This window comes from Triticum dicoccoides, chromosome 7A (genome assembly GCF_002162155.2).
Source record: "Triticum dicoccoides isolate Atlit2015 ecotype Zavitan chromosome 7A, WEW_v2.0, whole genome shotgun sequence".
Classification (NCBI taxonomy): domain Eukaryota; kingdom Viridiplantae; phylum Streptophyta; class Magnoliopsida; order Poales; family Poaceae; genus Triticum; species Triticum dicoccoides.
Genome location: NC_041392.1, coordinates 551,495,337 through 551,508,306, shown reverse-complemented (window position 1 = coordinate 551,508,306; position 12,970 = coordinate 551,495,337). Strand labels below are relative to the sequence as shown.

General features: G+C 51.3%; 2 protein-coding genes and 1 non-coding gene across 3 annotated transcripts; all 3 read right to left on the bottom strand.

The window, feature by feature from the left end:
* Positions 1-256: 256 nt before the first annotated feature.
* TRNAF-GAA lies at positions 257-329 on the bottom strand. The gene has a single exon. It is a non-coding gene; the product is annotated as a tRNA-Phe (tRNA).
* Positions 330-534: 205 nt separating this feature from the next.
* Positions 535-1,395, bottom strand: LOC119334227. Its single transcript, XM_037606831.1, has one exon. It carries the CDS (start codon positions 1,316-1,318, stop codon positions 668-670), a length of 651 nt encoding a protein of 216 aa, XP_037462728.1. The 5' UTR covers positions 1,319-1,395; the 3' UTR covers positions 535-667.
* Positions 1,396-7,037: 5,642 nt separating this feature from the next.
* Positions 7,038-12,090, bottom strand: LOC119329755 (probable LRR receptor-like serine/threonine-protein kinase At1g14390). Its single transcript, XM_037602835.1, has 7 exons — positions 10,465-12,090; positions 9,840-9,973; positions 8,537-8,780; positions 8,237-8,445; positions 8,085-8,134; positions 7,751-7,871; positions 7,038-7,614 (listed from the first exon to the last, which is right to left on the bottom strand). The coding sequence occupies exons 1-7, from the start codon at positions 11,747-11,749 to the stop codon at positions 7,366-7,368; spliced, it is 2,292 nt and encodes a 763-aa protein (XP_037458732.1). The 5' UTR covers positions 11,750-12,090; the 3' UTR covers positions 7,038-7,365.
* Between the last annotated feature and the right edge of the window lie 880 nt (positions 12,091-12,970).

Sequence of the window (12,970 nt, the reverse complement as noted above, 5' to 3'; positions counted from 1 at the left end):
GGGGGGGGATATGTTACAAAAGGACTCGCACAAAACTGTAGCACTCTCTTTTTTAGAGATTGAAGTGTTTGCAAATATTTGAATACATGTGCAACATGATATTTGAGCATAGGAGATTAAAGTGGAAGAATCATTGTTAGCAGAAGCAACATGTGAGCACGGATCGAAACAAGTGATATTTACTTTGACAACTTGTGATGTAAACCACCTTTGTCTTCAACAACACCGAGATTACGGAGGTAAAATAAGAATATTGTGCGGTGAGCGTGGATCGAACACGCGACCTTCAGATCTTCAGTCTGACGCTCTCCCAACTGAGCTATCCCCGCTTTATGTTGTACGTTGGTCTAGTGGTCTAGTGATCTTCAAATTTTGCTGCTCAGGCAGGCCCCAGAGTCTCAACGTAGCAGCGAATAGTCAATGTACATCGGCAATACGCATCTCTTGGAACTCTATACCATAGACTTTTTGCTATATATTTACACGTACGTGACAATGTTCTTCTTACATGGAAGAAAGAAAATCTAAGACCTGTGAAATAATCGTAAAAGTCCATAAAATACACACGCGGTTTAGGCAGTACATACTACGGAATAGTCCCGTTGGCTCATTAGCAAATTGTGTAATCAACCTGCAAATCTTCCTTTGGGAGAAAAGCTTTGCGGCATCAACCTCCAAGAACCAGCTCGAGAATGACGCGCTCCAACTCACTCTCGTCCCTCTTTGCGCGGTAGATCTGCAGCGCCGCGTCCTTGACGGAAGCGAACGGATCGGTGCTCGAGCCGTCGCCGGCGGCACGGCTCCGGCGAGCGATCTCTCTGACGCAGGCGACGTGCAGGTACACGGTCTTGCAGGTGGAGCGGTAGAACCAGGTCCTGCCCCTGCCTCTCTCCCGGCAGCTGCTGCACCGGTGAGACGCCTCCTTCCGGAGCTCGAGCGTGAGCTCCTCCTGGGGGATCGCCAGCGGCAGCGCCGCGCAGCACGGGTGGAGGTCCATGCCCATCTTGGCGGCGCAGTGGTAGTGCAGCCCGAGTACCTTCCCGCCGCAGGCGCCACATGTCCTGCCGCCGTCGTCGCCGTAGCGGAGCTGGAGCTCTCTGCCCTTGAGCAATGGGTGCGCCAGCGTGGCCTCTGCGAGGGCGCAGTCGCTGTGGAGGTCGAAGTCACAGGGCCGGCACGTGTACCGGTCCCCGGCGCCTAGCTCCTTGCAGACGTCGCACTGGAACTCCGCCGCGCCGGCGGCCGTCAGCTTCAGCTTGTGCTCCGGGTGGGCGGGGTGGGAGATCTCCGCAGGTGCATCCTTGGAGAGAATAGTCATGGTTTTCGTCCCCAGGCGCTCGGCTTCTCGTGTTTAGATATGATGATCGGAAATTTGGAGTTCCTTGCGGTAATGAAACAGGAGATGTTAAAACAGAGAGAAGTTATTTATAGCCAAGTAAGCACGCCGAACCAAGAGTATAGACAAGTGTATGTGTCTAAGTCTTTGTGGAAACAAAAATATGAATATTAGAACATGAAGACAGTGTATGTATCTATCCTAGTAAGCGTGTTCCTACCGGGAAATGAAAAGTAAGCGCGCTCTTAACAGTCTGCCTGAAGAAGTTAATCATGTTTTATCATCATGTTTTATCTGTTTTAGCTGGTCTAACAAGCAAAACAACATGTAGTTGAACCTGAACCATGCATATATATGTCAACTTTGACTCGCCCAAATGGTAGTTGTGGATAGGATGGTCTGGCCTATTGCTCTTTCCTTGTGCTTATTTCGCTTTAGGGGGTTGGTTTACAGAGACAACTTTTATAACTTCTTGGTATACCCATGGATTGGCTAGTTTCTATTTGGAAGGTTGTAATTTCTTAACCGCAACAGTTTCTACCCCTGCCAATAGTTTAGCACACTCTTTGTTGCTACTATGGGGGCCCGAAGCACAAGAAGATTTTAGTCGTTGGTGTCAATTAGGCGGTCTATGGACTTTTGTAGCTCTTCACGGGGCTTTTGCTACCGATTATCTGGTACTACATCTGTAGTGCTGATTATTAGAGATTTGTAGCTAAGTAAGCACACCGGCCAAATGTATGTGTCTCTGTCTCAAAAGTCGTTAGTGTTCTTAATCTTATTCATAATTGTTGGATGTAGAAGTTTCTAGCTGGTCTAACAAGCTTATAAAGATTATACAGTTGAACCTGAACCAGGCATGTCATATTTGACTCGTCCACTTTCCTAATTTCTAGGTCTGGATTTGAATAGCTACTAGTGTTGGTGATGAGATGATCCCGAATAAATAAATGAAGGGGATATCTATCTGTCCAAGTAAGCGCGTTCCTAGCTGGAAAAAAAGGTAAACGCAGTTCTAACTGTCAGTCTGAAGAAGTTAATTTATCACCATGTTCTTACATGTTTTAGTTGGTCTAACAAGGAAGATGACGCGTATAGTCCTTTTTTGTAAAAGAGCGCCTCATAATCGACGGGCACACCGTACACCACAAAAAGAGTAGTGCCATAGAATCTGAAAAAAAATCCTGAAAATATGCATGCGCAACAAAGAATCTAACCATCTAAACTATGCTTACTTCGCAGCAAGAGGACATACCCCTCCTTTCCGGTTTATAGAGTTCAAATCTGAAATCTCATCAACCAAGACACATGGTGAGTGAAGGAATGTATCTGGTGCTTTACAGAACTACCCAAACTGAAGCACACAAGGAGTATAGTTGAATCTAAACCATGCATGCATATGTTTTTTATGAACCATGCAAAAGAATCTGAGCACAAACGATGTCGAACTCAAGTACTCCCTTCATTTACAAATACAAAATGTTTTGAATATTTTAATATGAACTACTTACGGATCGAAGTGAATGAACGAACAAATCATTTTTAAATTTTCTTTATGTATGTTGAAATTTAATGTAGCAAAGGGTGCACGTGAGCTCGAGCTCACAAACTCTATGCACTGGCAATTGCCCATGAAACATGTCAATCTGCTTCTTATGAGCTCGAGCTCACATCATTCTGCTTCTTATGCTTGGCAATCTCTTTGTCATAAGTCTGTCTATCCATCACCCTTTCATAGTTTTGCTCATGAAACATGTTCAAAATTTTGTCAAGCACATAAATTCAGTTCACTAGTTAAACTAAACTCAATTAAAACAAAAGTTTGATTAACTAGTTAACTAGTGAACACCTACAAGATTTGACTAAAAAAATCAGTTAAATAGCTAACTAGTGAACACCTATAAGGTTCAGTTAAAACAAAAGGTCAATTTACTAGTTGAATAGTGAACACCTACAAGTTTTGATAAAAAACAAAAGTGAGTTAACTAGTGAACACCTACAAGATTTGGTTAAAACCAAAAGTCAGTTAACTAGTTAGCTAGTGAACACCTGCAAGATTCAGTTTTTTTTTGTGGGGTTCTGCAAGATTCAGTTAAAACCAAAAAGTCAGTTAACTAGTTAGCTAGTGAACACCTGCAAGATTCAGTTAAAACCAAAAGTCACTGAACACCTACAAGATTCCGTTAAAACTAAAATTTAGTTAACGAGTTAGCTAGTCAGCACTACAAGATTCGGTTAAAAGTGAAAGTTAGTTAACTAGTTAACTGCTAAACACCTAGAAGATTTAGTAAAAAAAGTAAATTCAGTTAACTACTAACTAGTCAGCACCTACAAGATTCTCTCGCTATCTCGTCCTTGTCTTTTCAAGAAGGCATTGTGTGTCGACGGCGAGGGTAAGCGGCGTTGGCGGTGGCGCAGAGGTGAGAGGGCGCGAGAGTGAAGGAGCAGCGAGAGAGGAGTGTGAGGCCAACTTTACCACGCGACCTCAAACGGACGTCCGTTTTTTCCGAATTCTGTCCGTTTGAGTAGAGATTTGGGGTCGTGTCCGGGCGTGTGCTGAGATGCGGTGGCCGTGCGCCCAGTGCGCGGCCGCATCCGTTTGCCTCGTCCTGTCCGCGTCTATTTAAAAAAAAAGAGCAACGTTTCAAATGTCAAGCCCTAGTTCACGGCCCCAGTTCATCACGCCGGCAACAAAGCCAGCGGCCTACACGTCCATCGCCAGCGGCCGGCAACACAGCCAGCCTCCAAAATGAATAGTTGTCCTCGCCGGCAACACAGCCAGCGGCCGGCAACACAGTCGGCCTCCAAAATGAATGTTTTCTCGCCGGCACACTGTCAGCGGCCCAGCGGGCGAGCGACACCCATGCCAGCCTCCAAAAAGAACGACCACGCCGATCGGACGACCTAGTTCAGGCCTTCGGCGTCGAGCATCTCCTTTTGTCTGGCCTCGAACCAGGCCCTCGTCTTGTCGCTCATTTTCGACAGGTCCACGCTCATGATCGTAAGGGCCACCTCCTTCGCTTTGGTGGCGGCATTGGTGGCCTCGATGTCGAGCTGCCTCTGCCTGGCCTTGACGTTGTCGGCCTCGATGTCGAGATGCCTTTGCCGGGTGGCCTCTTCCATGTCGAGCTGCCTTTGCCGGGCCGCCTCCTCCATGTCGATCTTCCTCTTCTTGGTCGCCTCCTCCATCTCAAGCTTCTTTCTTTGAAGGTCTAGGTATTGCTTCATTTGCTCGTCCTTGCTTTGCCGTTTCTTCTTGTTCCTCACATCCTTTTGAGACATCATGCCATGCAAAGTGTCATGCAATGCCATGGATGAGGCATCACGTATGTCATCAACCTTGGAGTTGGTCTTGCCCCTCGGCCTCTTCAACGCCTCGCCATCTCTACCTCCGGCGAACTTGGCCGTCTTCAGTCCTCTCTTCCTTTGTAGTTCACGGTATTGGCCCTTGAACTTAGGGCAATTGTTGATGAGCGTCCAACAATGCGTAAGAGTGAATGACTTGTCATTGTGCCGGGCCTTGAATGCCTTCAAAGATTGAAATACCTACAACACATGATCAAAAAGAAGTGAACATGCAAACATATACAAGGCCGAAGTCTCATGGCCGTAGTAAGGAAAGGGCTAGGAAGAGGAGAGCATACAGTGTCCCCAACGCCGAGACCACTCACGGGTCGTGCTTGAACGCTCTCAAATGCGGCTTGATACTTGTTGCACTCTTATTGGATGAACAACCATCTCTTTTGAATCGAGCCGATGCCACGGTTGCTTGTAATTTGGTAGGGCTCGAACATCTTCCTTTCATTGAATGTTTTGTGGACTCTCGTCCAAAAAACAATGCCCTTTTGTTGCGCGCCGGTCCTCGGATCTTGGCTAATCTCCATCCAAGCTTGGCAAATCAACTTGTCTTTATCTTGTGTGTATGAACCCGTGCGAATGCTCTTCCTCTTCTTTTGTGCTTCCGCTCTTTGGGTGAGCTCGTCGATGAACAATGGCTCGCCATTGCCTTCTTCTTCATCACCATCACCTTTGACATAGATGTCATCATCTTCATGTCACGAGTCACCATGGTCGTAGTCAGCACGGTCGTCGGCCTCTTCATCGGGCACGTACTGGGCACGACCATCCTGACTTTGGGTCTCCTCGGGGTCGTAGGCACGGCCATGCCCACCCTCGAAGATCACGTCCTCCATGTACTGGTTGTAGAAGGGGTCGTCGACCGTTGGCGTTGGGGTTGGCATTCCGTCAAACAAGACGCGGGGGGCCGGCATGGTGGCCGTGAACGGTGCCCGTGCCTACTTTCTTTGCATCTCGGCGGCTGGCCGGCCGCCGCTGCTGGACCCAGGCATGACGTTGAGGTCGATGACGGCCGCGGGGCGCGGTGTCGACGGCGCGAACAAGCCCACGTCTAACGACCCCGAGAAACGGGTCTGGCCGTCGTGCCTTGGCGGAGGAAAGCCGGGCGACATGGGCGCGGTGCGCGAGGTCGGCGACTGGCAGTGCGTAGGCCGGGCGACCGACGAGCCTGTGCTCGCCGGGCCGACGGCCGCTGCAGGGAACCCGGCCGGACGGCCCATGCCAAGCATGAGGATGGCGTGCGCTTTGTTGACGAGGTCCTCCTTCTCGTCGGCCGCGGCCTTGCGCCGCGCGGCCTCCAGCTCATCGCGTTGGGCGGCGAACTTGGCCACGGCGGCATTGACCTTGACGACCGCTCTCCGTTCCCTCCTCTTCGCCGATTCCGCGTCCAACTTGGCGATCTCCTCCGGCGTGCACTCCGACCGCGGCTTCCTTGGCGCCTTCTTCTTCACCTTTGCGGGCGGGTCGACGGCCAGGCCGCCGGAACTCGGCGGGGCATCGGCCATGGACGGGGGAGAGAGGGGGCGGTGGGAGGGATGTGGGAGGGTTTGGGGGAAATGGCGCCAAATGGGCGTGGGGGGTTTGGTTTCTCCCACCGACAGGCGGGTCAGGGGAGGACAAGCGCGCGCGTCCCGTCCGTCCGCGCGCTGTCCATTTCACCCCAAAACCGGCGCAAACTTGGGCCAAGGATGGGTCGAAAGCGGACACAAAGCGGACAAAAGTCCGTTTGCGCCCGTGCGCCGGGCCGTCTCGTTTGTCCATTTTACCCCAAACGAACAGGGACGAACAGGATAGGGTCGCGCGGTGGAGTTGACGTGAGTGAATGAGCTGGGTTGGCTGTTGTTTTGACCGAGCCGGCCAGACTAGTCGTTAGCGGCCGTTACGCGTGCCGTCACCCCGCAAACGGTTAGCCACGTCACAAGGAGATCTAAAAATTGTTCATCGTTTTTTTGCCACTTTCAATTTTTTTTGGCGCGGTGAATTTTGCCATGGTTTGTAAAGTGGTGATTTTTCACTAATAACACTGCTTTTGTGGTGGTTTTATGGATTTCACTCCAACTCCATGAATGCTTTCTCATCGACCTGAGGCACCCGGCGGACCGATGGGCTTTGGCTTTGGCAAGGGCCCTTCCCGTCATTTTGATTTGGCGGACGAGTCCAAGCCTCCTTATATCCGCCTCACATATGGATTAAGGGGGAATGAGGCGGACGAGTCCAAGCCTCCTTATATCCGCCTCACATATGGATTAAGGGGGAATGATCCCACGGTAACCGAAACACGAGAGCTTATAAATAGCTAATAATATACACTAAATAATACAGCTGCACTTTTAATCGTTTAGACTTAATAATGTACAATAATATAGATGATCGGTAGATAGACAAATGGCAGCACAAGCTAGTGATCTAATGGTTTCAACATGATAGTCCTGGTGTTTATACAACAAACAACAACAAATAAGCTAGTGATCTTTTAAAAAACAAAAACATAAAAAAGCTAGTGATCTAATGATTTCAACTTAATAGTGATGAAGTTTACGGCAACAACAACAACAACAGTAAAACAGTAACACACTTCTATATACGGGGGACAAGTAACATTTGCTTCTCCCTTCCACAGCAAAAGGCCAGGCCACAAAGGTGCGCCGCTACAAAAGAGCACTGCATTGCACTCACTGCGCCTGTGATTTGACGCTCAAGCTCAAGCTCTCGCTGCTCGCCCACCCGTCCTGCACCTGCATGGAGTACTGCAGGTTCCAGAGCACGTCGTCGACGGAAGGCCGCTCGCTCGGGTCACCGGCCGTGCAGTTGAGGGCCACCTCAGTCACCTTGCTCAGGGAGTCCACCGCGAACGTGCCGCGGACCGTCGGGTCGGCCATGTCTTTCAGCATGTCCGGGTCTTCGGCCAGGGCCTCGCTCAGCTACACGGATTGACAACACGGGACGCAAATTCAGAATCATTATGTAACAATTTCTTCAGAAGTATGAAGCTCTAAGCTTTTGGTGATAGTATCTTTCAGTGTGATGTGAACATGAAGCTTGAGAACTGAGAGTCACCTGAGCTCTGAGGGATTCCAGCTCGCTTTGCGACGCCGTTGGTTTGCCTGTGATCACCTCGAGAAGGATTTGGCCGAACTGGTATATGTCATCCCTGTCCCCATGTTCTGCAGGTTGAGCGCTGCAGGCAGACAGAACCATAATCATTTTAGGTCACAGGTTGAGCGGCCTAATCAAATCCGCATTCAGTCTTATAGGTTAGGTTCGTATCCTTTGAGTTCCAACAACTAATCATTGGGTTCATGTCTGTTCTCTGTTCAGATAACTAGTAGCTCTGCCCTAGTTCCAGTTTATTAAGTGCGGATGTCACTTTCTTTCTGCAAGAACACTGTACCTGCCATGGTCGTTTTCCCCGTCGACAGCGAAAGGGTTTTCAGAGAATAGCTGCAAGATAAGAACGGTTACAACATATCTGTCCGTTAGGCAAGTGAGGGACTTCACCAATAATCTAAATAAATAAAAACTTGACCAATATTCTGGAAGTACCTTGCCATTCTTGCTGGTTGATATCATGGGGAGACTGAAGTCACTAATTTTCGACGTGAGGGTCTTGTCCAGCAGAATAGTTTCAATGTTGAGATCATTCTGTACAATTTCTGGGGCAGTCACATTGTGCAAGAACTGGATCCCTCTCGCGATACCAATGGCAGCAGTAACCCGCTGCGGCCATTTCAGCATTTCGCGCTTCCTCCACTCTGTGAAGCAAATCAAAGGGTTAAGTCAGATACCTGCAACTATTTGGTTATAGGTGGTAATGGTACATGTGATGCCTCCAGCTATACTTACCGGTAAGGTGGCTTCTTAGAGATCCATTTGTTACGCATTCAGAAACGAGGTATACCGAGCTAGCAACAGTAGGATTTTCCTGGTCATTGACAATGCAATGGCCAATGATGCTAACCAAGTGGCGGTGGCGGAACTTAGAAATTATCTCCATGTAATGGGACAGGCTCTGAGCAGAATACTTTGGCTTTAGTCTGAGACATTTCACCAAAACTCTTGTGCCATCTTGAAGCTGACCGTTGTAATGCTGTAAGTGGGAAGGAGAATGGGGCAGAAACAAATGATAAAATTAGTCTTGACAAACTTTCTGGAAGAAAACTATACTGAAAACAGAACCATGGTTCACAATTGCTAGAGAGAGAGCTGGTGAATTGATGAAAACAGAGTTCAACTCCACCTGATTAAAAAAAGACTGACGATGCACGATAAACTGATGCAATGTAGTATAATATAAATACATAATAAAATGAACTGTTGTTTGTGTCTCAATTCAATTGTAGACCAAAAGAGTCCACTAAATATCAAGGGAACAATTTTGTTAGTCATAATTATAAAGACTCAAATTGCTAGGATTTGAATTATCCTTTTTCTGAAGTATAGTACATGGTAGATGAGCAGAACCCACACAGATGACACTCATACTACCATGTGCACAAATCTTAATTTTTTCCTACCATGTGTACAAATACGAGTGTGTATTGCGACTTCGTGCACATGGTAGGAAAAAATTGGAGCCGCTACCATCCTCACCTAGTGTGTTGTTCTGCCTAACACGCCCGTGTGTACTTCGAATATGTGCAATAATAAGGGGTATGAAAGCAATTGAGATTTGAATAATCTAATCATGTACCATCACTGTTAGTGAAAAATGAAAGCAATTTCTCCATGTGTGAAGTAATTAGGGGTATGGAAGTCCACATTTTGCCAGTTTTTTTTTGCAGGGTACATTTTGCCAGGCTGTCAAGCCCCAATAATACAGAGAATTTTTTTCTTTATTTATCAGGTGTATAAGACGTGAACCAAATGCGGCTACCATAATAATAATTACATAAGGACAATAATTGGCAGACCACTATTGTACTCTACTATGAATGGAGATGCTTGAGTGGACCATTTGACAAGATCCCATCTGAACACCTAGCAGAGCTGAACATGCATGTTTAACATGCAATATTTCAACAACAAAATATGTGCATGGCTATGATCAGGCCATCTGCAGTATATGTTGAACCTCTGAATTGCAGGACTGAAGTAACAAAAGCTCAACCATTATGGCTGAAAAGGGCTGCATTGATGCATGGCATACCTGTGCAAGGGGGCTCTTCTTGATCAAGTTGGAGGATGCAAAGTTGTCCGTGGCTTCTTGGAGCTCCTCCGCGGTATATACGCGATACGCTGGTACTTCCAGCGTATTTACCATGGCGGCTTGGGATGCGTGCCCTGTGAAAATGCAGTTCATGTTCGGCAAGGCATGTTATCCTGCAAAATGTTGGCTGATCACTAATACTATGTCGTTGTTCATTGTTTTCCTTTCCCTTTTCGGTTGTCTGACTTTGCATCTTTGTTTTATCAAAGTCTTCTGTGGAGCAAGGAATAAGGGTCCCTCCCATGTTCTAAAAACTCAGGGTCTAAGTAAGATCCATAATACTTTGACTTAAGTGAGTCACTAGGCTTGATTCAAAAATAAAATACGCAAGAGGAACTTAAAGCAACCGGTGATCTTCAAAGTTCAAACTACTCCTTCAGTTCTCTTTTGAACCACAAACCATAGATTACTCATTCATTTCTACAATGCCCATGATCTTGTGTCCCCTCTTAAATGAAACTGGTAAAGAGTAATAACAACATGGTACAGATTAACTGAAGCGGACAGTAACAAATGAAATCAAGCAATCAAAGCAAATGCAGGGTGCATTTGTTTATTATCTTACTCTTATCGGCAGGGGTGGCAATCTTCTGGGCCACCTTCGCTGCACCGCCCCCCTTCTTCGCCGGCGTTATCAACGGCGACTTGGGCGAGGCCATCACCCCGGGGTGCTGCTTCCTCACCCTCCTCAGCACCACCACCATCACCACCGCGATAAGCAACGCGCCTGCCACGACGCCGCCCACAATGCCAAGAACCATCCCCACCCCGCCACCTTTGCCCCCACCCTGCTCGGCGCCGCTCCCCTGCGGCGGCGGCAGCAGGGCGGCGAGCGCCCCCGGGCTGCAGTAGGTGCTCGGCCGCTGCAGCTTCGCGTCGCGGAAGCAATTGCCCGCGTCGAGCACCGTGCGCGCCGACGAGTTGGACCGCATGCACGCCGGGCGCGCGCCGATGAGCCGGTTGGCGGAGACGTCGACGAACTCCAGCGCGTCCGCGCACGCCGTGCTCGCCGGCAGCTGCCCGGAGAGCTTGTTGTGCGACAGGTTGATGTGCCGCAGCGCGGGGAGCGCGAAGATGGCGGAGGGGATCCACCCCTCCAGCCGGTTCCGTGACACGTCCAGGAACCGGAGCTGGCCGAGAGAGGCCACCTCCGCCGGGATCTTCCCGGTGAAGTTGTTGTCGGCGAGGACGAGGCTCGCCACCGCCTTCCCCACCTCCGGGAACGCGCCGTCGAGCCTGTTCCGGCCCAGGTCGAGCTCGTGGAGGAAGGCGAGCCCGGAGAGGGACGGCACGGTGCCGTTGAGCCAGTTCCCGGACAGCACGAGGCTCTGCAGCGAGTACATGCGCGCCACCTGCTCGGGCACGCCGCCGTATAGGTAGTTGGCGCTGAGGTCGAGCGCCTGCAGCGCGCCGAGGCGGAGCAGCTTGGCGCCCGGGAGCGGGCCCCAGAGGCCGAGCGCGACGAGCGAGAGGTTGGAGAGCGCCGGGAGGCGGGTGAGCGTGGTGAAGAGCGCGTCGGCGGAGAAGTTGGACGGCAGCGCGGTGCGCCACGCCGGGTCGGGCCGGCGGTCGCCGCGCACGGAGAGCGCCGTGACCTGGCCGGCCGAGCAGGCCACGGCGAGCGACGGCGTGGGCCGCAGCGCGCAGGGGTCGGGGGACTTGACGAGCGCGGCCAGCGCCGGCGGGAAGCCCAGGAGGCGGCACACGCGGTAGAGCGCCTTGGCCTGCGAGGACTGCAGCGTCGTCTGCGGCTGCGACTGGGACTGCGCGGTGATCACCGTGGAAATGCAGCAGAAGAGCAGCAGGAGGAGCGGAGCGCCGGCCCTGCGATGGGACGAGGAGGACGCCATTGCACCTGGGAAGCCGAGAGGTGGGGTGGGGATGTTCGGGTGGCGCAATGCCGGCGCTTCAGGGAGCCTGGCTGGTCATCGCGGCGAGGTCGAGGGGTGGGCAAGTCAAGTGGCTAGTGGCCGCCGTGGAAGAAGAGTGGGATGTGTAGCGCGAGTGCGTGCCAGCCGAAGTACTCTAAACACGCGACTCGCTACCAGTACAGTTGCCACCGTCGGCCGTCGCTCATTCGCTCCGGCTGACGAGTGGGGTTGACCGCGGTGGGCGCAGGGTGTCAGAGGGGCGAGCGCGTGTCGTGGCGGTGGGGTGCCGCGGAGCAGGTGGCGGGGGCGGCGTCGGCGCCATGTGGCCGCCGCGGGAAGGCTCGATCGGACGCGATGTGCTGCGTGCGCGTGCGCATCGGCGCATGTCACCGGCGCGCTCTTGCGGCCGGGCGAGGTCACGTCGGGGCGGGGCACGGCCACCTGGTGCCTGCAGTAACACCGGTTGCGGCAGTACGGGGAATTAAAACCGGGCGCAAGCGAGGCCTGCGTGGGTTCGCGCGGGGCTCCACGTACGTGCTCGACGGGAAACAGGGGCGAGTGGAGTGGGGTTCTCGGGATCGAGAACGACGGATCGGCCACCGGAGCACGTAGCGCCAGGGCAGGTGGGAGAGCCAGGGCGACGCCGTGTATCGGGTCCGGTGCGCTGCTTGTCCCTAGCCAACGCCAAGCCAGGGTGCCAGTAGAGTAGAGTACGTCGTAGCGCGGAGCGCGCGCTCTGCTCTCCTGCTGATGCCACAGTGGCAGTGCCGATTTGTTCTCTTCTCCATAAACTCAACTGCCGCTCCATACACAAACAGAGCCAACAGGCCATCCAGCTAGCTACCTTCCAATCTCTTGGCGCACCAGCGTGAATGCAGGTGCATTTTTTCTGACGGACATTGTTGCATCTCGCGCAGCTCCCGGGGTTTCTTTTCTTTTCGGAAAAGGGGAAACGTCAAGACGGGATTGATTGACGAGAGAGGTTGATATTTTCGGCCCAGCTGCAATTCCCACGGCTCATCAGTCTTCCTACTGCTACTTGGAGTGTACCTAACTTCCATGCCACGAGTCAATCGAGTAAGACTTTGAAATGGGCTCCCCCGTTGCCGCCCTTTACCGGAAAGGTTAGGCCGGCACAGTGGTGGTACATTCCCGCGTGCGGCGTGCGCGAAGCGATCGGTGCTGCGCTGGGGACCTGGG

Bases quoted from the DNA above. Each gene is read 5' to 3' on its own strand.
- LOC119334227 (XM_037606831.1), bottom strand. From the start codon at position 1,318: ATGACTATTCTCTCCAAGGATGCACCTGCGGAGATCTCCCACCCCGCC.
- LOC119329755 (XM_037602835.1), bottom strand. From the start codon at position 11,749: ATGGCGTCCTCCTCGTCCCATCGCAGGGCCGGCGCTCCGCTCCTCCTG. The intron at 8,135-8,236 runs GTACTTCCAGAA...CTTATCTTGCAG, and splicing joins CAACCAGCAAGAATGGCAAG to CTATTCTCTGAAAACCCTTT. The intron at 7,615-7,750 runs GTGACTCTCAGT...CAATCCGTGTAG, and splicing joins TGGAATCCCTCAGAGCTCAG to CTGAGCGAGGCCCTGGCCGA.